At 37.3% G+C, this 25,569-nt stretch overlaps 5 protein-coding genes across 6 annotated transcripts; 1 reads left to right on the top strand and 4 right to left on the bottom strand.

Annotated features, from left to right (window-relative positions):
* Nucleotides 1,698-7,677, top strand: LOC105166017 (auxin response factor 5). Its single transcript, XM_011085205.2, has 14 exons — nt 1,698-2,724; nt 2,898-3,010; nt 3,410-3,508; nt 3,652-3,708; nt 3,846-3,998; nt 4,137-4,221; nt 4,449-4,539; nt 4,741-4,905; nt 5,043-5,165; nt 5,263-5,338; nt 5,481-5,616; nt 5,694-6,961; nt 7,074-7,261; nt 7,364-7,677. The coding sequence occupies exons 1-14, from the start codon at nt 2,619-2,621 to the stop codon at nt 7,515-7,517; spliced, it is 2,814 nt and encodes a 937-aa protein (XP_011083507.1). The 5' UTR covers nt 1,698-2,618; the 3' UTR covers nt 7,518-7,677.
* LOC105166016 lies at nt 8,126-9,937 on the bottom strand. The gene has a single exon (XM_011085204.2). The coding sequence runs from the start codon at nt 9,712-9,714 to the stop codon at nt 8,467-8,469; it is 1,248 nt and encodes a 415-aa protein (XP_011083506.1). The 5' UTR covers nt 9,715-9,937; the 3' UTR covers nt 8,126-8,466.
* LOC105166014 (pentatricopeptide repeat-containing protein At1g19720) lies at nt 10,737-13,776 on the bottom strand. 2 transcript variants are annotated; one of them, XM_011085203.2, is made up of 2 exons: nt 13,425-13,563; nt 10,737-13,341 (listed from the first exon to the last, which is right to left on the bottom strand). In XM_011085203.2, the coding sequence occupies exon 2, from the start codon at nt 13,284-13,286 to the stop codon at nt 10,971-10,973; it is 2,316 nt and encodes a 771-aa protein (XP_011083505.1). In that variant the 5' UTR covers nt 13,287-13,341; nt 13,425-13,563; the 3' UTR covers nt 10,737-10,970. The 2 variants fall into 2 exon arrangements, with proteins under 2 accessions (XP_011083505.1, XP_011083504.1); XM_011085202.2 differs by having other exon boundaries at nt 10,737-13,776.
* On the bottom strand, nt 14,098-15,420 carry LOC105166013. Its single transcript, XM_011085201.2, has 2 exons — nt 14,782-15,420; nt 14,098-14,418 (listed from the first exon to the last, which is right to left on the bottom strand). The coding sequence occupies exons 1-2, from the start codon at nt 15,136-15,138 to the stop codon at nt 14,413-14,415; spliced, it is 363 nt and encodes a 120-aa protein (XP_011083503.1). The 5' UTR covers nt 15,139-15,420; the 3' UTR covers nt 14,098-14,412.
* Nucleotides 16,128-22,240, bottom strand: LOC105166012 (zinc finger CCCH domain-containing protein 6). The gene is made up of 4 exons (XM_011085200.2): nt 21,853-22,240; nt 18,284-18,481; nt 17,523-17,647; nt 16,128-17,418 (listed from the first exon to the last, which is right to left on the bottom strand). The coding sequence occupies exons 1-4, from the start codon at nt 21,910-21,912 to the stop codon at nt 16,287-16,289; spliced, it is 1,515 nt and encodes a 504-aa protein (XP_011083502.1). The 5' UTR covers nt 21,913-22,240; the 3' UTR covers nt 16,128-16,286.

Below are 25,569 nucleotides of genomic sequence, written 5' to 3'. Positions count from 1 at the left end.
AAATAAATCAAACATCAAGGGGTGTAAATGTAACTATTTATAACTATTATTAAAATTATGATGAACTTATTTGGAAATTAGATAAATGTATCAGTTATAGCTAAAAATTATGACAAATATTGATTGATCATAATTAGTTTTCGAATCGATTTTCTTAAACAATAGTATATACTGTTAATTTGTCATGATTTTAACATTTCAGTGATTTATAATGGAGTGAATAATTTATTTTTTTACGGTGAAATTAACATTTGAATTATATTAAATAATTGATATTATATTGAGAAATATTGTTTTGTAATTTGTAGATAAAATAGCTAAGATAGAGACCACAATCAATTTATTTTTGTTTCTTGAAGAAAAACAATTATTTGAAGCTAAGCTAAGCAATGGGTTGATAGAAGAGCACGGCAGCATTTGAGGGCTGTAGTAGGTAAAATGCGCCGTATGATTAATTAATTTATCGTGAACCACACGCGTGCCCAACGGTCAACATATCTGAAAACGTGAGAATGAGATATCACGACTCTCCTGAAATCGGATTTGGAAATAAAAGGGCGAAGAAGAAGAAGAATAGGAAGTAGCATAAAAAAGTCTCAGTCTCGAATCCCCCAACACACCATCGGAAAGAGACCCTTTTGCAACCTACCTCGTAACCCACGTGCTAAAATACGCCTCCCCTTGTCTTCACCTGATTCCCCCCCCCCCTCTTCTTTACAATTATATAAAATTATAATATCTTGATTTTTTTCCTTTTTTTCCCCTCGTAATTATTACTAAAAAAGAAATAGAAAAGTAAAATATATATATGTTTTTATTATATTGTATTCAATATATACTGAAACACACCGTGTATAATTAATTCTATTATTTCTTTTTGTTATATCTATTTGATTAAATAAAAATTAAAAGTTGAATAACTGATCAGAAATCAATAGAATTAATTAACTCTACATGTGTATGAATAAAAAGTTATTAATAAGACTAATTAATAGAAAACGATGATTATTTATGCAAAAACTAAGTATAGATATAAGTATATCTTAGATAATTCATATTCTTCCATCGATGATAATTACTGCAAGCGCTCTCCCCTAATAAATAGTATAGTCACATAATTTAAATAAAAAATTTGTTAAAAATCATAATTTCTTTTATATATATACATATGATACGTGTTATATAAAATACAATATATAATATCATTATGAGAAAAATCAAGATAGTCAATGAGGTGTTGTTTAGTTAGCAAAATTGAGATTTTATGATCAAAAGGTCATGATTCGAGTTCCACTAATAATGTAATTTGATTTATTTTAATAATAGTTATTTATTATTTACACAAATATGATATTTTGATTATTAATAATTAAAATTTATAAAGTAATTGTAATTGATTTACTCAAGAAAAAGAGAAGCATGTAACTTTGTAGTGAAGGGAGAAAATGGGTAGCATTATTCAAATAAAGATATAAAATGAAGGGCTGCTCTATTTAACTTATTTTGCTAAGTCAAAGAAAACTTAAAAGATAGAGAACATTACACACATTCGTATAAATTCTTGTAATAATTTATACATATACTGAGAGTAGTTTGTTTATACAAGACAAGCTTGTTTATTTTATTGCTAATATTTAATAATAATACGTGAGTCATTGTCTGTGGTGAACATGAGTATGAGTATGAGTAGTAGGATTTCGTGTGGGAATAGCACTGCTCTGCCTCTGCATATGCACATTTCTTTATTCATTTCCTCAGCTTACTGAATTTCTCAGCCTAAAGCTGCAACAGAATCGACCATTTTCAGCAAGTGTGTGCGCAGGTTAGGAGCATGCACGCTCTTGCCCAGTTCTTGAAGCCCATCCCTTTGCAGGTTGAGACTTATACGGGCAGAAAACAGTGAAAGAGTAATGTGAACGAGAGAGAGAGAGAGAGAGAGAGAGGAAAAAGATTGAGACTTTTGGTTTTATGTTGATTGAGAAAGGCAAAGTTGGAGGCTTTTTTTCTTTTTTTCTCATAAAAGGGCACTCTTCAATTGAAAGGTCAATTTCTTTTTAGAAGAGTATAAAGGGAAAAAAGAGGTGGGGAAAAGGGGGGGAACACTTGATAATCCGACCACTCATGCTTTGGTCCGCGTGCTTTGATGCATAAAAACTGACCCCTCTAAGTTTTTTTTGTGTGTATAATTTCTTGGTTTTTAACTTTACCCATCTTGCTGTTGATGGACTGTGACTGAGTGAGAAGAAGGGGGAAGCCCCACATAGATTTTCCAGTGCTTCATCACTGTATATTTTGTTCATTGGGTTTTGGATTTTTAGGGCATGCTCTCTTTGATTGGTTCCTCTCATGCTACTAGATTCTCTGAATAACTGTCTTGGCTTTATTCCTCTGTACTTCCAAGAATTACTGGGTGATTTCTTTAAGGTGTCCCCCCCTCTTCTGCTGCTGATGAATAAGAGTATGTGAATTTTCTTGAAGTGGGCTGTTCTCCCCCTCCCTCCTTTTTGTGGGAGAAAATTCAATCTTGATGGTTGGTGTAACTGGTTGAATGAGAAGATGGGTTCTTTAGATTTTGGGGGTTGAAGCACAGATAAAAGGGATAGAGGATACATACATACATGGCTTCTGTTGAAGAAAAGCTCAAACCAGGAGGTTTGGTGGTCAGTGGTTCACATAATCTACTTGAAGGGATGAAACTGTTGAAAGAAATGCAGGATCATAATGGTCAGTTGATTTTCTCTGTTTTTTTACATGTGTGTGTGTGTGTGTAGTGTGCCTTTGTTTTGTATAAGTTTCAGTAGGGAACTAGAGGCAATCCATTGAAACAAACACCTAGAATGAAGTATTTTAGTCAATTTCTTGTGATGTTTTTATCTATTGATGCTTGTTTATGATAGGAGTGAGGAAGCAGATAAATTCTGAGTTATGGCATGCTTGTGCCGGTCCACTGGTCACCTTGCCTCAGGTTGGAAGCCTTGTCTATTATTTTCCACAAGGACACAGTGAACAGGTTTGTTCATTCTCAAACCTTTACAAAATCTCGGGCATTATTAAGTGCTTTGATGCTTAACTACTGTTCTTGTTCGACTAAGATATTCGGTAATGTTAGTTATCTTAGAAAGAATGCGGCCTTTGTTTTTTTTAGGAAAAAAGTTGAACTAGATGTATGGCCTTAAATTCACTTATGTTTCTGCTCTTGTACAAATCAGCAACTGGGAGTCTGTGTAACTGAAATGAGGTGAAATTGGAATGATTAGTTTACAAGACCAGTAAGAACCGATTATTGCTGTAATCATCCATGTGATTCTTCATTGTCAGAATTCGGTCTTCAGGAGCATTTCTCCAGAGATGGCATACAAGTTCAACACTGATACATATATACTAATGAGCTCCTCATTCGTTGCAACAGGTTGCGGTTTCGACTAATAGAACAGCAACGGCACAGATACCCAACTATCCAAATCTCCCCCCTCAGTTGTTGTGCCAAGTTCACAATGTTACACTCCATGTACATACTTCCCATCAATTATCTATTTATTTTCAAATTTTCAATCTGTTGGGTTAAAATAGAAAGGCTATATTTTATCCTGAAATATGAGCTAGCTTTTGTAATCTGGAAAATTTACGTTTTCAACTGCTTCTGATCAATAGGCAGACAAAGATACAGATGAGATCTATGCACAAATGAGCCTCCAGCCTGTAAATTCTGTAAGTATGCATGGAAAGAATTTAACTAGCATTTCCTTGTGGAATGCTTTTCATCAAGAAGCTTCTGAAAAAATGGCTAAGAGCTCATTCTTTAGATGATTGCATTGTTGTGATTCTATATTCTACTTCTGTTTCAGGAAAAAGACGTCATTCCTATACCCGACTTTGGACTGAAGCCCAGTAAACATCCAACTGAATTCTTCTGCAAAACTTTGACGGCTAGCGATACAAGCACACATGGTGGCTTCTCCGTTCCACGGAGGGCTGCAGAAAAGCTCTTTCCACAATTAGTACGGTTACTGTTATTTGGCTAGCTAAATTTGTTTCTTTATTTATATCTGGATAGGATTCTATTGTTAGTTTGTGATGTGTAATTACCATCATGTGATATCCGTTTACCAATTTAATCTTCTTAATGTCTGTTTCAGGATTACTCGATGCAGCCTCCCACTCAAGAACTTGTTGTCCGTGATCTGCATGATAATACGTGGACCTTTCGTCATATATACCGGGGTAAGTGTCCTGTGATGTTTTTGATTCATTCAGTTTAGTTTCTCTATTTGTACTTCCCCATTTTTGGCTTCTGAAATTTATTTAGTTCTGGGCCTTCTTACAAAAAGAACCGATGTGGCTCAAGTTCAGTCGAGAAATCTTGTAATTGTTTCCATTTATATTCTCCCACTCTTGTCCTCTTGGATGGTGTCTTCAAATCTTACCTTGCTGTATTTTACTTTATTTAGGGCAGCCAAAGCGACACCTCCTCACAACTGGTTGGAGTATGTTTGTTGGTGCAAAGCGGCTTAGAGCCGGTGATTCAGTTCTCTTCATCAGGTAATTTGGAGCAATATGATTGATTATCCTACGTCCATTATCTGGCTAACGTCCCCCCTGTTTAGAAGTGATTAAATTTGCCTTCACACCTCAACAATCCTTTCCCATCTGATCCTATGATTATGATTAATTTCATACTGTTTATGATTGATCTTCCCCCTGTAGTGCATTACTGCAATTTTGCTCCAATTCCTGATACAGAGATGAAAAATCCCAACTTTTGCTGGGAGTAAGACGTGTTAACCGCCAGCAAGCAGCTTTGCCATCTTCAGTATTGTCTGCTGATAGCATGCACATAGGAATCCTTGCTGCTGCTGCTCATGCTGCTGCTAGTAGAAGCCCATTTACGATCTTCTACAATCCAAGGTTTCTGAGATACACTTAATCTTAGTGCGTCTCCTTTAGTTGAAAAAATAAAATTTCGTGGTCGTCTTTTTGACTGAGCTGCTTTGCTTTAATCTTTTCCGAGTAGATTATCCTGTAATCATTATTATATTTTGCAGGGCATGCCCCTCAGAGTTCGTCATTCCATTTGCCAAATATCGAAAAACTGTTTATGGTACACAGCTCTCCATCGGTATGAGATTCGGTATGATGTTTGAAACTGAAGAATCCAGTAAAAGAAGGTAATTTCATATCTATTAGGATCAGATAAGCAGTTTTCATATGAGGCTAGCTCACTTCAATTCTTTTTATCCTGTCTATTGTGTTCTTTCACTACAGATACATGGGCACAATTACCGGTATAAGCGACCTAGATCCACTGAGATGGCCCAACTCAAAATGGCGTAGTCTTCAGGTTGTAATTTATGTTAAGATTGCTTGAGCATATCCATATTTATGATGTAAACGTTATGCAAACATCTCAGAGTACTTGAATTCCTTCAGCAATACTCTCTTGATTGGTATCCTTTTGATCAAAGACTTGTCCTTAATAACAGGTTGAATGGGACGAGCCCGGGTGTGGGGATAAGCGAAATCGAGTTAGCCCATGGGAAATTGAGACTCCTGAGAGTCTCTTTATATTTCCATCCCTAACTGCCAATCTCAAGCGCCCTTTCCACTCTGCCTTCATTGGTAGTATTCTAAATTCAAAATGATTTCTTTTACATGTCTTGATGATGCACCTAGTAATTGTAGTTTTTCGGTATCAGGGGCACAAACAGAATGGGACACATTGATAAATAGGCCTTTCCTCCGAGTTCCTGACAGTTCACCTGGTGATTTTCAATGTCCCTCAATACCCAGCCTGTGGTCAGATCAGCTAATGAAGATGCTCGTAAAACCTCAAAGAGTAATCTCTCCTGGGAACATTGCACCTCCTATGCAAGAGGCCAAGGACGCTGCAAGGCAAGAAGCAACATCTCTGATGCAATCAGCAGTCAAGCAGAAACCTGAGTTGATCACTCCAGATGGGTTTCCGCAAGGAGAAATCCATCACATAACAAACTCGGGTATTTTACTACCAGGAAAACCAGCACAGACTGACAAACTTGAAAACCAAACATCTTCAGGAACTAGTTCTGAGTTGACAAAAGTAGAACCTGTACTTGCTTCAGATCAGTTAAGCCACTTTCAGACACAGGGACAGTGCAATGAAGAAAAACTGCCTGTGAAGCCCACAAATCCCCACAATCTCATAAACGATTTTGCAGGCATGGATCAGAACAATGGTCCATTACCCTTGCAAACAAGTGGATGGATCAGTCAATCACGGTTAGACTCTCACAGTATTCAAACTCAACAAATTGATCCATCCCAAGTGGAGACTGCCAGTGCAAATGCCTTGCTCCAATGCCCCGGACAAGTTGAGTTTAGCTCGTATTCTCCGATGTATTCTTCTCCATCTGGATCGTTTAGAAATCCAGGATCTTTGACCATGATTAAGAAATCTGATCAGCCTTCTACAACATCGTGCACTGCTTATACTGTGCTGCCTTCAGTAGGCCAAGAATTGTGGGATTCTCAGTTTAATGATGCTAAATGCGTTTCCCAAGCTGATCTCCCTATCTTGTTGCCTCATCAAAACTTTCAGTATGGTTCATGTGGTCTGAAAGACTTGTCAGATGAGAACCACAACCAGAGTGACATATATAGCTGTCTCAATCTTGATGGTAGTAACAGTGGAAGCACAGTGATTGATCCTTCTGTTTCCAGCATAGTCTTGGATGATTTTTGTACGATAAAGAATGCCGATTTCCATAGTCCTTCTGATTATCTTGTGGGGAACTTCTGCTCAAATCAAGATGTTCAATCCCAGATTACATCAGTCAGCCTGGCAGATTCTCAGACATTCTCTCTGCAAGAATACGCGGACAACTCAGGTGGAGCATCTTCAAGTAATGTGGATTTTGATGACAACAATCTTTTGCAGCATACCTCATGGCAGCAAGTAACTCCAAGGTTCCGAACTTATACCAAGGTAAACATGTTTATGTTATTTACTAGAAATCATTAGTCATAAATAATAACGAAGTTGGATGACAATCTCATTCACACACTTGTACTTCTTGCTGATCAAATATATTTCACAGATTCAAAAGGCCGGATCTGTTGGAAGGTCGATCGATGTCTCGAGTTTTAAAACTTATGATGAACTACGTTTTGCAATCGAGCGCATGTTCGGTCTTGAGGGCTTGCTCAATGACTTGGCTTCTGGATGGAAGCTGGTCTATGTGGATTTTGAAAATGATGTTCTTCTTGTTGGTGACGATCCTTGGGAGTAAGTTCTCTAATCTTTGCCCGAGTTAATTATCACCAATAGCTTATTACATTACCATATTTAAACTGAAAGTTAATCAATTTTTGCGACTTGTATTTGTAGGGAATTTGTGGGCTGCGTAAAATGCATTAGAATTCTATCGCCATCGGAAGTTCAGCAGATGGGTGAAGAGGGAATGCAGCTTTTAAACTCTGTAGGGCAAGGCGTTAAAGGCTTAACCTCAGAAGTTGGCTGTGATAGAGATGGCTCTAGCTAACCATTTATTCTTGGACCAGAGGATCTGAAGATTTTGCTGAAGCCTAGAGTGCCATGCGCTCATAAGGTTCGATGAATCCTAGGTCGTGCTGTAATAGAGATTGGGTTTTACATGTGGTTGTAAAGCTGCTATTATTGTTATGTATTGGGCAGAACTCTGAGAAAAAACACGTCTTTCAGCTATTTAATATGCATTATGATAGTTTACTAGTTCGTTTCTCCAATGAAACTAGCATGCATAAAACTAGCAACAGAAGATTTGGAATAAATAAGGCTGCAATAAATTCCTCATCCTTCCATGTTCTTGGCTTCACTTCTGAGAGGAATCCTTTTCAGGTGGAGTAAAATGCTGCTCGAATATGAGACAAACCCTTAGACGATTTAACATTGTTTGGCTCATCCAACTACGTAAAGAAACAGTAACAAAGCCAAAGCACATATGAGAAGCTTGCTGTCTGAATCACCATGCAGTCCTAACTCCAAATCTAACAGAATCTTTATTAAGATTCATGCCTGTATGAACTTTATTTTCTATCTGGACACTATGTTGCATTCTCAAAAAGAGATACATCTGCTGGTATAAGGCGTTCTCCAGTTTTAAACCAAGAATACTGCAAATGCATTTTTATCAGCTCATACCAAAAATCCAAATGTTACAACATCAAATAAGATTTGAATCACAAAAAGCTATTACTCTCTAACTGTCTATTAGCATATGAGTGATGTAAATATGGCAGAGGGAAAAGCTACCGGACCATACTGCAGAGAATTGCACCTCTTTAGTTGCAAATAAACCATTTGGTCAGCCATTGCCCTTCAATTATTTCACATTGCCAAGAAATCATGAGCATGTAAAGTAATGGAATTGGTTGAATTCTACAGTATGGAACAAGCACTGCTGCTGCAAACCTACTCTCAGCTCCTCTATTTCCCAGGAGAATTTGTTTTCACTATACCCTTACCGGTTTCTGCAGAACAGCTGACAGGTAAAGTTCTGATTTGCCCGAACCATTGATTTTCTCTCCCACCACCCACTTTAACTTTTTATATCCGAACCGTTCAATCAAACGAGTTAGAGCCCTTTTCTTGTCATCGGTGGAGCAATAAAAGTTGTCCAACCAAAACAGTCCGCCTGCCCTAAGTACACGGTCGATATCAAACATCAAGAACTCTAATTTCTCTGGTCGACCACCCACATCCAGTCCGTTCCCTGCGTGAACTAAATCAAACACATTACCATAAAATGGAAACCTCTGGTCCAAGCTAAAATACAAGGGGAAAAGGCCCCTGGCTGCAATGAATTCATTGAATGGTGCATCCACATTCAGAGTGGCAGTGACCACGGTCACATTTCTCTCAGCCATTCTAGCAGCAAAAGTCCCCGAACCACCACCGATATCGAATCCAATCCTGATCCCACCACTCCCCATAGCCAGAACATCATCAATAAGGAAATCATTCTTGCTTCGAGCCTTAATATATTTCTGTGTCTCATAACCACGAACAATATCAAAACAACCAGCACAATCCCTATTCAATTTCTTACTATTCAGACAAGCAAGATTCTTGCATCCTAAACCACTCCAACTGTAAATCTTTTCACTAACATTTTTCCAAAGCGAAACAGGAAAAGGCTGCAAAGCCACCTTGGGAATTATCTTGGCAAAGCATCTCCTCCTAGGCAAAGGCTCACATCCCTGAAGAATCAGCTTCTGGCCAAGACTCCAATCATCAGGACAAGGCCCATTAACTTTATAACTCATGAATTGAGACAGCAAATCCACAGATTTCTCACAAGAATGCCCCACGGATGCCACCATTTCGGTGATTCCAGTTCTTGAATCTTTTCCCAATGGCAGTTGATGGCGGTTTAAGAACTCTTTAAGCTCGTTCGCGATGTTGGGCCCTGAAAGATCGATGCTTTTGTACCCTAAGAGCTCTTTCTCCATCTGGGATAGCTTGTTTTGCGAAGATTCAATCTGTCTAAGGATTAGACTTACTTTCTCTGAGATCAAAGAAATGTTCTTGGGATAGTTGTGATGGTGAAGAGTTGTGGGGCGGTATGTGAAAGCGTACAAAGCAAAAAGATTTGTGGTGATTACTGAAAAAAGCATAAGAAAGTTTACAGCCGAGGAACACATTGATGCCCTCTTGAATCTTGCTGTTCCATCTCCTATTTTCAAAGAAACAGAACCCATTCTTCTTGCCTGTTTCTGCCCACTCAATCCTAAACTTGAGGTAGAAATGGTAATTCAGAGAGATTTCTGCCCACTCAATCCTAAACTTGAGGTAGAAATGGTAATTCAGAGAGAGAGAGAGAGAGAGAGAGAGAGAGGGAGAGGAACAGCAGCAGCAGTGAAGTTAGTAACTTAAGAGAGCAGTGTAGATTGGAGTGAGTGAGCAAGTGGTGGAAGAGAAAAGATTAAAGAAAGTCAATTAGGACATTAACTAATGTAAAACCAAGAAGAAATTTAGATACTAAACTTGGTATTAGGTTGTCGGTCGGCTTCTGAGAACCGCACACGTGTACGTAGATTACGTATGGAGGGGCCCAGATTTGCTGATTTTGCCTCAAATTATGGAGCAACAAAAATTGAGCTTGATGATAATTCATATCCAAACTCTTTTTCTTTTACGCAAAAATCTACATATATTCTACTTTTTCACAATGTCTGGCTATATGTTGCGTGGCAATTTCAAGAATTGGGAATACTTTGACATTTGAAGATTAGTTGTTCAACACTCGAAATCATGGTAAACGAGATTTTATTTAAGTGATAAAATCGAGGTTGTATAGAACAACACCTTCTAATGGTAAAAATATTTAAAGTCAATTGTAGTAGAACAGGTATATTTTTCGTGAACCTGAGTGTAATATAAATGTGAAATTAAGGTGGGGACAGAATAAAATTGATCTGAATCAAAAGTTAAAGTTCCATATATTTAACAAGGGCCCTTTTCAATAAAGGAAATGGAAAAGGCACTTTCATCTACAAATGGTGCGAACACTACTAATATTAGGTTGTCAACTTGCCATGTGAACCAAGATGCTTCTTCTCTGTGTTTTCAGATTCTATATTCTTAACTCTTTCAGATGATAGAACTGTAAGAAACTAGAAATAGTTGTATTTCACAATTCCAGAAAGAGAATATTATGATAATTGCATCTGTACAAGGAAGATTGAAGATACAACACTCCCTAGTCCCATGCTGACAAGAATTTGCATCAAAGAAGCAGTGTCCTAACTGGAAAGATTTAAGTCATTATATGTACAAAGGGAAAAATCATTGGAAAACTACACATTATGTGATTCCTATCTCAGCTTTTTCATGAGAAGCTCTGATATTTCAGACAAAACCAGTGTCCCTTATAAGGTGCCTCTATAGTACTGATGGAACCAAAAGGACAAAAATGAATTTACCTTAAAGACAGAGATTAAGGTGGTGGTTGTATCTACCAATAGTCACCACATGAACAGGTTCCCTGTTTGAAATGGTGTAGGCATTTCGAGTCACTTATATATATCTCGGAGCCATGTGTTTTAGAGACCAACTTTACAAACCTATGGCAGTGGTCGCACATTCTCAGGTTCTTGACAATTCTAATGGGCTGAAATGGTTGAGACGATTTGATCAGAGCATAGGCTAACGCTAGTTTTTCACTATGAACTCCAGCAGTTTCATCTTTTTCTTCCTCTTGGATGCCAAGCATGTCACCATGGTATTTTGGTTCCTTCATTTTTAACTCTATGCTTTCTATCCAAGAATGTAGAGATTTAACATCCAGTTGACGACGATCAACACTGACGAAAGTATGAACTATGTTTTTGACTTCAATCCAACTCCACTCGGGAGATTCTGTAGGATCTTTTCTTATTCCAGGCCTCCTTATCTTTGAAGAATCTTTGGAAATCCCACGTAAATCATAAAGTTGTGAAACCAACCTCCGTATGAAGGCATTTTCTGGTTCTAGTTCAAGCAACTTTTCCCCTGCATGGATTGCCAATTTGACATTCCCATGCCTACAACAGGCAGTTAGGAATGCGAACCAAACAGGGACATCAGGTTCTACCGCCATGTTGCTGATGAAATCAAATGCTTCATCGAGATTCCCTGCACGACCATATAAATCTACCATAGCTATGTAATGGTCTAAACACGGTAAAATCTGATAGTCTTCAGTCATCTTGGAAAAAATCTCTCTCCCTTTATCAACCATATTGGCTAGACCATAAGCTGTGATTATACTAACAAATGTACTTCTATTGGGTCTGTAATCCTGTTTCCTCATGCTTTCAAAGAGATCAATCGCATCGTTGAAACATCCGTGTAAAACATAACCACTGGTCATTGTGTTCCAAGTCACAATATCAAGGGATGGCATTCCATCAAATATGGCTTTCGAGTATTGTAGATTCCCCGACTTTGCATATGTGTCAATCAGAGAATTTGCCACTGAAAGCTCAGACTCTAAATTGCTGCGCAAAACACAGCAATGAATCTCTTTCAGCTTTTTGAATGCAACTAAATTTGCGCATGCAGGTAAGATGCTCAAAATAGTAACTGCATTAGGTTTGACACCAAAAGATTGCATCTGCCGGAAGATCCCCAGTGCTTTATTTTTCTCGCCATGATGCAAGTACCCAGCGATGAGAGCGTTCCATGAGGCAGTGTCCCGCTTAACACCCCCATTCTTCTCCATCCTATGGAAAAGATCCATAGCCTGATCCTCATCTCCGTTTTGAATGTACCCCGTGATCATCACATTCCATGTGATGACATTTGGCAAGACATCTGACTCTTGCATTTGTTTGAAGAGATCATGTGCAATGCCACAGTATCCAGCTTGGCAATAGCCTCCAATCAGTGAATTCCAAGTATAGACATCCTTTTGTGGGATCATATCAAAGACCTTTCGGGCAGCCTCAAGTTTCCCACACTTGGAATACATATCAACAAGCGAATTCCCCACAAGCACATCTTGACCACACCCCATCTTTATGGCAATCGAATGGACTTCCTTTCCTTTTCTAATATCTTTCATAGAGGAAGATGCTGAGATAGCACTCATGAGCGTTACACTGTTTGGTTCAACCCCAGCCAGAAGCATCTCCCTAAACAATTTTAATGCCTCCAACCTACGATTATTTTGAGCAAAACCCAAAATCATACTACTCCATGTAAAGACATCAGGCTTTACTCCGCTGCTCTCCATCTCATTCATCAATTTCATTGCAACATCGCACTTCCCCAATTGATTACAGCTCGAGATCAATACATTCCAGGTGATCACATCTGGTTGAGGCCCTTCTTCGCGCATCAACTCAAACAACTGCTGTGCCTCATTTATCTTACCTGCCTGACAATACCCCGTAATTATTGCATTCCAAGAAACTCTATCGTTCACTTCCATCCCTTCAAAATATCTCCTGGCAGAGGTCAAACATCCGCATTTAGCATAAACAGCGAGAATAGAATTTTTCACACGAAGTTCACTAGTCTTCCCGCTTTTGATGACTATCCCGTGTATCAATCTCCCCGTCTCCACATCCCCAGAATTCCCACAAGCCTGCAAAATCTTTGGAAACAAGAAATCATCCGGAACGACATCACCATCCGCCATCATCCAATAAAATAGCTCCACCACATCACCCCACCTCTTCTCCCTCGAACAAGCCCCAATTATAGCGGACCATGCATACAGATTCCTTTCACGCATCCCTTCAAACACCACAAACGCATCATCTAAAGACCCGCATTTAGCATACATACCAACCAACTTGGTTTCGATAAAAGGGTCTGGTTCTTTTATCAGTTTCTTCACACTGGCATGGAGCTTATAGCATAAGTCGAGTGAACTGGAGTCAATACAAGACTCAATCAAGTGAGACAGAGTGCTGTGCCTTACCGTTGAACCGCAGGAGTCCAGAGAGGAAATAGCGTCACTCAGGCGGCCGAGCTTGCACAGTCGCTTCAAGTAGGCATCGTGGGTGAGTTCTGGTGGGTTATTTGTGGATAAAGAATTGGATTTTGCGGGTTTTTCTGGGATTTTTGAGGGTATTAAGGTTTTGCAGGGAAGGATCAAGCTCTCCATGGAGCGGGGAGAGCGGTTTCTGGAGTTTCTTCCGAATGGTTTTGTTTTCTGGCTGAAAAGAATGCTGGCCAGAAAAATTCTGAGATAGCCTTCAATTCTTCTTTTTCTCTTTTCTTGAATTAGTATTATAATATTCTGCCTTTCTATATACGTACATTCATCTAAAATTAATTGAAATATATATATATATATATCATTTTATTTTACTTTCCTAAACAACTCTAATTTTATTTTGGGGATAATTACACTCTTCTTTCTAAGATTTGATATAATTCACACTCTATGTGGTTTGAAAAATTATATCTAACACTGTGAGATTTATTTCCGTCTAACAAATAAGTCAATCCGTTAATAAAAATTTATTAAAATTATCGATATTAACAAGAAAACCAGAAAAAAAATCTATATTTATCCCAATTAACTTTTACTAATTTATAGCAAATCAAATAAATTGATAATTCAAGACCACCATTCAAGAATTACATAATTTTGGACTACTTTGAAGATCTCCATGAATTGAGAATGGAGCAGAAAATCAATAAAAAATCCTTCATTTCAATGGGCATAGCTCTTCACATATTCTTACTTGTATATAAAGATGAAGTAGAATCCCAAGCAACAAGTCCATATGAAGTAGAAGCATTGAAGCAACATCTCAACAAACACTCAACTTTTTTTTACTGATTAAATGATAAAGTATAGAGTGAATGAATCTCCAAGCGCAGCTAAGCTATGTTTCTATCATCCTCTCCAAGGGTTTACATGTTGTTGATGGACATAGTGAAAATTGGAAGGGGTTTAGTCACTTCTGCAAAAAGAAACAACACAATAATGAATTTGAAGTGGAAGTGTACAACAACAGCAGATTCAACTGCCAACCATGCATGTATATCCGAATCATCAAAGGAAAATCAAGCAAGAGAAGATGTGGCAGTGATTTAACATGTACAACACAAGTCGAGTTGTGAGCATGATGCGTGCGGATACATCATATGAACAAGCACAAACTGCGTTTGGAGTTTCTGTTCAAGTCAAATCAACGCATAGTTTGTGAGTCAAGATAAAGGGATTTGTTGGAATTTCGCAATAAATAACAAACTCCAAGAACACAACAGAAAAGCATAGATGCACCACCTGCTCGACGAATTGTCCAAGCAAATGCCTCACTTACCTTGGCCCCCCCACACGGTTGTCGGAGCTCTTCTTCAGGGATATCAACAGGCCACTTCTCACCAGCTTCACGAAACATCTGCTCCGCCTCAATATACTGACCCTTCTCGAGAATCGAGTTGCGCATATCCTGGGCGGGCGTTAAGTTGGCGTCGAAGGTTTCCTCAACGCCATTGACGAAAGTGACGGTGATCTTGGGCGGGGAATCGTCGGTTCGGCGATTGACTTGAACCTGGCAAGAGGGGTTCGATTCTTTGGCATTGCGGGCATGGCACTGCGCCAAGAACTCCATACACGATGCTGCGCGTGGGTCCAGCGCATTGAACTCGATCCTTACCTTGGACAAGAATTTCAACATCTCTTCCTTCTCCTCTCTCCTCTTTCTTTTCTAGTAGTTCTGGGCCAAAATTTTCACTAGGGGAGAGAGAGGCGTAGACAGAATTTTTCCTGATCGTCGAGAATGTGACGTTTGTCGATTATTTGGTAACAACCAGTTTTTGAGGTAATAATGTACAACAGTCATATAAATTCTATGATACTAACATTTAGACAGAGGCACAATGTTCTTGGTGAAGTAATATCAGAGTAATTTTGTGATTCAAGATTCATACATCATGCGACCAAGAACATTCCATTTAACTCTATTTTTTAATCGTTTCGGGTGGATTGGATTTAGTATGACAAATGACAATTTCTGTTCAAATTGATGACATAGTCTTTACACGTATGGTGTCTGGCCGGGTCCCAGATCTTGTCTAAGTTTCATACTAGACCAGTCTTCGAACCCTCCTCAATGATAATTATAAATATATTTAAACTGTTTCAAAAATTTTAAGCTTTTATTTAGTACAAGAAATTATATATTTAACATTATAATAATGTAATTAGTATTTAAAATAATAATTTTATTTTTTTAAAAAAGATTGTGTTTATTATGCGAAAAAATTAGAAAAAATAATCAAATGTTGGGAATTAAACCCATGGGGTTCAGACCCAATTGAGAAGGGGAGGGATTAGGCGTGATGAAAGGAATTTCAGATCCGAAAGAGGCGATGGGAGAGCAAGTTTTGTCAAGTCTTACTAAATTCAGGAAGATGAGTCTCAAATCCGACAAAACTACCACCCTTTGCCATGGCAACAATTCCCAGTTTTCATTCTCCAAGAATTTTTCAGGTGTTTAAATAACTTGAATTCCAAATAAATTTAAATAAAGAAGGGTTCAAGACATGAGAACGAGAAAATCATATTGTTCCTTCAGAAAAGTCCAACCAGTTCAAAAGCAAAAAACGAGCCCCTATCTGAAATCTTTAGGAGCCACATCAAACAGAATTTAAGAAAGGAAAGAGATGTAGCAGCTTATTATCTGTAACTTCAAAATTTGAGCAAAAAATCTCACAGATATGAATAAACAAATATGAATTCATCCTCGTCGTGGAATTAGAAAGATAAGGCCGGGGATAAAACCATACTCAAATAAAGATATACACGACGATGTTGATTGCATAGTTATGTACCAGTAATTTCTCTATCCAATTTCACTCTCTTAGCATTCTGAACCTCCGGAATGCTACTGACCCTTTGCTGGGATGACATATCGTGCTGATAGGCGCAGTTAGCTCCATTTCTGCAACCCCTCGAACTGTTGAAGTAGATGCATGGCTTCATTATCTTCGGTTTCGACTCTCTTGGTTTCATCACATTCAAAGGTTCTTGACTCGACCCTGGTGGTTGGTTGCTTTGATGAGCAAATTGAGGCATAGTCTCTCGTCTTTCTCCTCCGTGTTGCTGAATGAGGCTCTTATAATAATTGATATCCTTTTTTACGGGAGCTCCTGCAGATGGAGAGGGTGCAGAGATGACATCAGGGACAGACGGCCTTATGTTGGGGATGGATCCCATCCGACTTGGAGGGTAAAAAGGTCCAGTTGTTGTAGGCCTAGAATGTGCAATGAGCTCCGGCCGACTAACGTGAGCAGAAAGTGCTTCTCTTCTATTGACAGCAACATTGACCGGATCAAATGAACTCTTCGGCGGCGACCTCAGATCAGGAATATACTGTGAGCTGGTGGACGGCGTATTGTGCATACTTGGAGTACTGGAAGATGCAACATTTTGCATTCCAATGGATGGCAACAAGTTGGATGACGGCATATGTTGTGTGCTGGAGGATACAATAGTCTGTGCTCCAGTGGCTGCAACATTGTGGAAATGGGAAGACGATGGCATATTCTGTGTGCTGGATGATGGAGCATTTTGCGTAGCATGGTTTATAACTAGTTGCTCAATCATTTTTGGGTCGCTGAGAATCTTAATGAGCAATTCACGATCTATTAGATTTCCCTGATCGGCGTTTGACATGACTGAAGTCAATGCGGCTTGTGCAGCTGCCACAATATCGGGCTCCACACTGGCAGCTGGAAAACCGTTGGCATGAAGATTAATAGACGAACTGCCTGGAGAGGAAAAAGATGCATGAGATGAGTGCTGTGGCTGTAAGAGTAGGGGATTGCTGTTTGCAGCCATGGAGTTAAGTGGTGTATCCAATGTAGCATCTTCATCTTCAATTGGTGTTATGGGAACCAGAGGAGTGAATTGGTCGTTAACACTCGAGTCTTCCGCACCAACTAATGCAGAAGGGCTGCGCTAGGATAAAAGCCAAATGTTCAGTGCACACAAGTGTAGATTAACAAAAACATGGTGCAAAATAAAAAGGGAACATCTAAAGACAGGAATGCATCACACTTTGGAGGAATAGCTGAAGGCCGTGGATAAATGGCTTCCAGAACTCTCATTTCTCGTTGATTCTGGGCTTCTATTTCTCTGCTCTCTTCCCCAGCTACCACTCGCCAAGTGCTATCAACTTCAAACTGCCAAAAGCAGAGAAGAAACGTATTAGTAGCAGGAGACATGCTTCCACATAACATGTAATAAGTGCTCTATAATCATCAATCATCTTTGTAAGTAAAGTTCGGCCATTACAATTCACATGCACCAAAACTACCTAAATCTGTCCAGCTCCCCCCACCATACTCTCCTATGTCCCCCGGCACCAGCACAGGTGATCCTGTTTGCTTTGAGGATGCCAAAGGCTTAGGCTAAACATTCCATCCATGATCCATCGCATACAGACATATCAAGTAATCAAAACTTTCTTATTCTTTTTGTTCCCCTGCTATCCCACAGTGCCCTCACACAAAAGGGACAGAAGTTGAATCCAAATCTACACTGAATTTATCTCATGATTTTAGATTTGGCTTCGAAAAATGGGCAACTAAGTAAAATACAATCCACAGGCTCAAAACAAAACACTATAATAAGATGGTCATAAGCAAGTACAATCACAATACGAATATCAGCAAGAGAATCCCATCTTCTGCTACTTTCCGTAAAATATTGATTTGCAGACGGCTGTAGGGAACATGAAGAAATACCTCTCCTCTTCAAACATTGCATTTTGACAACCTTATGAAAAAGTCAAAGTCAAATGGAAATAGTCGACTTACTCTTGGAGGCCATTTCCATTTTGCTAATGGTATTTGAGCTAGCTTTACTATCCATGGATTTGCAGGCTGGATTCCTTCAAAACCTGGAGGCAAATTGTCATCAGACCCCATTCCACCTGAGATTGCCTTTGCCTGGAGATGGTCTTGAGCTCCCATTCCAACTTGTGAAGGAGATTCTTCCGACAAGAAGAGCCTCACCTATCAAATTGAACGTATTAGTCCAATGGAGGGTCAAGTGGCCCCTATGACTTGTAAAAAGCACTTAAAGATGACACTAAAATCCAGGTGCAAGAAAGACTGTCCTTTCTTGATGAACCGTAGTCGTGTATCTCACACATGTTATGAATATAATGCATGCCACATTGCATTAGTCAAGCAGGTTATACTGGAGAGAAAGTAAAAAATCTGACTCCAGTATATTCAAAAACAAGGAGGCAGGTACCAAGGGTTACAACCCAATGGGTCGGGCACAAGACTTCCCTATAAGAGGTCTTATGTTCGAACCTTGGGTGTGTGCTTGTGTTGGGTTCATGAGTGTGAAGAGAGGGAAAAAAAAAGAAAAAGAGCAAGAAGTTTGCTTTTGCTGGGATGAGAATCAAAGAAAATTGCAAATGCAGCATAAACACATCACATAATCACATTATTTATTGTTTCCAAACTGTCCCAATTTCCCCACATGCAAATAACAGGAAAAATAAAAATCCCTAGTGAACCATGAATAAACTAAATGCAGAAAATAGATCGTATCAGGTTTCTTGGTACTTTTATGAACCATTATCACAGAAGTCATACACTAATCTTCTCCATCTTCCAAGGAGAAGATTGTCGAGTCTAGAATAAACCATAACAAGGTGAGTATAATTGATCACTCCATTCTTAACTAAAATGCTCTAGATTTGGAGAAAAAAGAAGTAAAAAACTGGAGGGCAATCACCTGCACATTTTCAAGCAGAACTAGGCATAAAGATAGGAACTCTAACTCACCCCCTACCTTTCATCGGTTTCAATCCAATCATCCTGTCACATCTCACTTAAATTTACTCCCCCAGCCTACTAGGTCCGTCCATTCCATTAGACTATACACAAATATTTAAGAAAATGCCGGAATGTTATGCCCTCATGTGCTTTACATCTTTTCTTCAGAATTCCCCAACAGGCCAACTTTATTATGGAAGTAATGAATTTATGGCAGCCATAAGAATTATTCACCCAATTCACTTGCATAACAATATAAACCTAATTTAGAAACTTCGAATTTTTGAACTTTGAAAGCAAGAGAATTGTAACAAACATGAGAAAGAACATGGGACACAGGAGTTATTTTTAAATATAAAAGGTTTTCAATCTAACAACTCGAAGTGTACAATCCTAACCCAATATATCCAATGTTTGAAGACTCCAGCAATTAAATAGAATACATGTAGATTCAGGCCATCTGGCAAACTAGAGCAGGGACCCATTTCGTTTCTAAAATATACTAAAAGAACGTTAGGGCAAGTGGTATGATTTATCCCAATGAAATTAAACGGGAAAATTCGGTTCGCAATGCTACAACAGCAAGAAATAAGAAGATATCAGGAAAGGAGGGTTAAGAATTTCACTTTGTTAGTGTGGCTGCTCATGAAATCTAAGGTTATAGTATGCTGCTTTGTAATAGAAGAAAGATTTTCATATAAATTAGGCTCTTGCAAAATCTGCCCCATGGACTGCAACTAGAGAAGAACATATAGCCTCATAACTAATAAGTAACAACTTGAACAGCCACCTATAGCATCAATATTGTTTTATATGCATCAGACAATGGAACCCAACATTTATCAAGAATTGAACAATTCCTCAGGCAGCAATGGCCATATGAAACAAGATAGAAATCTTAATGAGACTTCTCTAAGTATATAACCATGAAAATTTTCAGTTCATCTTCAAGAGTATTCTAAATTTTCAAGTTCAACATGGCAGGCAATCCCACACAGCATCATCATATTAAACAAAATATACTAGGAGTGAGTAGCTAATGTATGACAACACTAGGAATAGATTATACGCTAGACAGACAAGGCTTGCAAATAATATTTAGATTTCTGCTCTGAACTCAGGCTCAAGACACACTTAAAGAACTTTGAAATGGAGAAAGAATAGAAGAGAAGATAAAGGATAGCAAGAACCAAAGAGATTTGACAATTTGCCAGCTGTATCCTACCTAAAATATAACCAGACTGGATATCCACCTGACTTAAGATGAAACCAGCAAGAGTTCTGGTATCATTTTCTGTTAATTAAAGGCAGTTACCAATGCTAATCATCTTATCAAATGTAAATGACGGACACTAAAATGCTTAACTTAAACAGTTGGACCACTCCATAGAGAAATAAAATGTCAGAATGTGATTTTTCCCCCTGGTTTTACAATTATTGGCTATTGTAACCTTTGTGGATGCTAGGTAATAACTTTTCATTAATGAAGGAATCATTCAGTTTCTAGAAACCAACGAAATGAACCAACTAAGATTTTTTATTGCTAGTTCTACTTTACCTTTTCATCTTTTCTTTAATTTCCAAAATACCATACTCTTCCTATGTACCTCAAAATGGGCACTTGTCCCACTTCTCAACAATCTTAAGTACTTATTGCCTTTTCCTACACCTGGTTTACCTTCACACATCCATTGTTACTTACATGAAATTAATGGTATTAAATGTGATTTCCTTTCATTTGTTTCCATTTTCCAGGTGTAATCTTCGAACATAAGTCAAGATCTTTCCAAAATTAACGGAAATTTATAAACAACTTTTAAGAGACCATCCTCACCTGGCATCTGCATGAGATGACTCAATCATGGTAACCATTCATTGGTATGCTACTGTTAACTAATGTACTTTTTACATTACACAACCACAAGACTCTATGATTGAGGGTCAACAGAAAAATATGGCGTAAAAACCTTCCAAGATGATTTCTGTCTGCTGTTCTAACAAATTAACTCATTACGTTTTGTTCAACTCCTTATTCGAACTCAAACTTCATTTACTGAATGCAATGCATGGATAAGGTTGCAATAACAGTTGTACTTGAATCCTTATCCCAGACTCAACTTCATAGTCATTAAGAGACGCATTTAAGCAAAGTCCATACCAGACAACACTTAACAATGATAAAGTACAATTAACTGCAAAAGGATTAATGAGCTTGAACTTATCTATTTAGCTTTCTATCTTCCCCATTTTTGTTCTTGAAGTGATTTAACTCGTATCAAGAAATTTGAATTGTAAAAACATGCACTGTGCAACATAAGAAACCTGTCAATTTCATGGTTCATTAATAAAATCTTTTCCTGTTAATACTCATCCCAAATCAATTACGACGAGTTTTCCAGTTAGTTGCAGTCGTGGATCGAACACGGAATGTTGGGAGGATTAAGAGACGAACACAAGACACTTCCATTCAACCATCCATTGGAGTTATCAACCCTTTAAACTTAAATCATTTTCCATTTATTGAGAATCCCATAACAAAATTATTCAGGAACAGTGAACAAAAAGAAGAAATTAAGGATTTTTACAAGATTTACCTGACAAAGATTAACATCGGAGGCCCAAGTAACCCTTTTTGATTTCTGCGATCCTCCCATATTAACAAATCAAAAAAAATGTTGATTCGATTCTCAAATGTATAGATATATATATCTTATAAATTCAATCGCTTTTTAGCAATCAAATCGCCAACTCCCAGTGCCGCAAATCTTTTTCAAAAAAACCCTAATACGCCGATTAATTTTTAGTCGATTGCTCTTCGATTTAGAGTGAACTGATACAGAGAGAAAAAAAAGAAAAAAGAAAAAGGAAGAGGGAGAAACAGAGTGAGGATAAGTCCAAGAAAGCCCTAGATAGGAACCCTAGATCCTCTGATTTTTTTTCCTTTTTCCTCTTTTGCTAATTATTTTTCTACAACAATTTCGTTTTTCCTTTAATTTTCCGTGCGCTTTATAGATAGATATATAGCTGTAACCTTCATATTTGACGCTGTTACACATTTGACCACACTCTTTGACCCCCACTATTTCTCATTTTTCATTTTATTTTACCATACCCCAATTTTATATTTACAATTTATTTAGCAATATTTTATTAATACTTCGATAAATTGAATAATATATCAATTCGAACGATATATAATACAACATAGAATAATAAATTAAATTATAATAAACTCATATAAATGATGTAAATACACACATGTACTGTAATATGCTGACCTATAATTACGAATTTGTTCATGAAATCTTAGTACTAATCGCTAAATTAAGACATTATTGATATTATTTCACGATTTTTACCAACTTAAAATTAAATTCTAGTAATATTTCAGTCTCATATCGACTCAACTTCAGAAAATGAGAAAACGAAAAACAGTCCAAATTCAACTAATCAAGTTCGACTTAAATTACACTATGAATAAATTTAGACGTATGTTTATTTTTTAGAAAAAATGACTAATCATAATCTATTTGATTTATATTCGTAATGTGATTGATGTTATTCGATCACATCAAATTTTAATTACTTGTTTTTTTTAATAGCAATTAGAATGAGGTAATAACTTTGATACCATAACAATTGGTATCAGAACTTAGGGTTCTTCTTAGTGTGCCCTATGGTTGTAGTTTAATATGATCTTCCACATCATAAAAGAGTTTTTTGGTCTATTTGGTATTCGTTGTGAGCTATTGAAAAATACTTGTGATAAAAAAAACCAATTGCCGAGCTTTCTATCTATAGTAGGAAATGCTTGTCAGTTTGCCTTACATTTCCTATGTGGGACAAATGCAAATGAGCCAAATTCTTCACAAATCTCCACCTTGGCGAATTTCCTGTCGAACAATTTTAGTAGTGTCTCCAATTCAACTTTCAAATTTTGACAAGGTTGATTAAGTCCAAACAGAATTTGAACTTGATTATAGTCATAACCTTTATCATCATATCAACAGAATTTTCAGTGGTTCGAATCTTTTGGATTTTAATTCCACCTTCTTCCAGAATTTCTCATACAAAAAGATATCGAACATCAATGTGCTTTGTTATTGCGTGATAGACTTGATCTTTTGCTAGATATTATTTTATGAGAGAAATTCTGGAAGAAGGTGGAGTTAAAATTCAAAAAATTCAGACCACTGAAAATTCTGTTGATATGCTGACAAAAGTTGTGACTACAATCAAATTCAAATTCTGTTTGAACTTGATCAACCTTATCAAAATTTGAAATTTGAATTGGAGACACTACCAAGATTGTTTAAGAAAATTTGCCAAGGTGGAGATTTGTCAAACTTTTGGCTCATTAGCATTTGTCACACATAGGAAATGCAAGGCAAACTCACAAGCACTTCATACTATGAACAGAAAGCTTGGCAATTGGTTTTCTTCATACTCAACAATTGCATTTCTTTGTCTTTGCAATTTGTTTATTTTATTTTAATAATATTTATTTTAGTAAAAATATATTTGGATGGTGTCCAAGGATGTAGGCATAATTTTAGACCGAACCTCACTATATTTGGTATTATTTATTTGTTATTTAATTGTCAAAAGTAATTAGAATGAGGTATTAACTCTGACACCACAATATTTCCCTCCATCCAGGGGAGAGGGAGGCGGCTACCTGCCATTAGCAATAGCTCCACCAAAACGCAGCCCTTTCTCGCTTGGCATCTCGGTCAAAACACTCCTAGTAGGCTGGAAGTATCAAACCTATTAGAATATAATGGAATCAGTGCCCACAAGAACACTTGGATAATTATTATGCTAAGACATATTGGTACGATAAGAGTTACGCTGCCCACCGCCAAATCTTTCCTACCATATTCTTGAAGCTTGCCTTGACATGGTTTAACTAGCTACTTGTTGAAACTATCTCTAGTCTCGAGCAATTGACTCAATATTTTGGAGATCATTTCTCCATATACGAAAATACACAAAAATGCCTCATACCTTGTAACGATTTCACAGAAAGAGGACAAGTCGTTAAGAGATTAAGTCCAACGATTTGTTGAAGTAGTACATGAAGTGGCACATGTCAATCCTAGGCATGTTCTCAAGATTTAATTTACCAACAATATTAAGATTTAAAAAAAACCCAAATTCTTAACCAACAAATTCCTAAAGAATTTATTTAAGTGAAATTGTGCTTTCCCCATAACATAATTGACTATTACGACATAATGAACTATTTTGTGTTGCCACTAGTTATTAGACTAAATAAATAATTACAAATTTAAAAGTTCAATTGGTTAAATAAATATTTTTTACAATGAACAACTGGCCTTCATTCAAATATCAGTTTATTTGCAATAAGAGCATAGAGAACGACATAAATACTCAAATGGATAAAAATAAAAAGCACAAATTAGATATCACAACATATGAGAGTCAAACATTCATCGTATATTTAATAAAAAATGAATAAATTAGTTAAGTCTGCTAATGAAAAAATGCATAAAAAAGATAAGGGAGACTTTTATAAAAACGCGGAGATTAAAAGATGAGATGTGATATCTTGAATTACATCACATATTTATACCAATTTTATTTCCTAATTAACCAGGATACTACTTTCCTTTCTAAAAGAAAAGGAAGGTTCCTAATAAAATTATTATTCCTAATTAATATCCTAAAGAAAGAGACATTTCTAATCTAAATAAGGATTGAAATGAAAGCAAGAATCAACCATTGCTTCCAGGAAATTCATCCACCCTCCATATTTGTTGTTTTTTTCCGTTGCACTAAGTATGGGCACGTCTAACAATACTGTATATTTGTAATAGTTTTCTTTTTCCCAACATTTGTCTACCATTTTCTCTCTGTGGACTCAATTTCTCTATTAACATCTGATCGAATCCTTGCAAGCCCAAAGCATAAAAATATCACATGTTTAAGAGTTTTTAACACTATTTCAACAATTATATGTCAAATTAGGTAATTAATTATGAGTGTGTGTTAGAATGTTTGTGTTCATGGTGAATCACATTATTAAAAATTGTTTATTACACCCTTGGGCTTGGGGGTACTTTATTATTGCTACTTATCCATCATCAATCGTAATAAAAAAAAAATTATTGATTGAAAATAATTTGGTTGATGAAGCTGCTGCAAAGTGCAAACAAGATGCCCATGCAGATCTTTTCTTTTTCTTTATCAAAGATGTTTGGCTTACCGAGTCTGACCCATATTTTGTATGTTGAAGCTAAGCTAGGCGTGGAGTCAACCTCTCTTTTTGTAGTCTCTGTTGATCTGCA

Source organism: Sesamum indicum, linkage group LG7 (assembly GCF_000512975.1).
Source record: "Sesamum indicum cultivar Zhongzhi No. 13 linkage group LG7, S_indicum_v1.0, whole genome shotgun sequence".
Lineage (NCBI taxonomy): Eukaryota > Viridiplantae > Streptophyta > Magnoliopsida > Lamiales > Pedaliaceae > Sesamum > Sesamum indicum.
The sequence above is the reverse complement of the archived record's forward strand: the minus strand, read 5'-3'. Positions and strand labels throughout refer to the sequence as shown.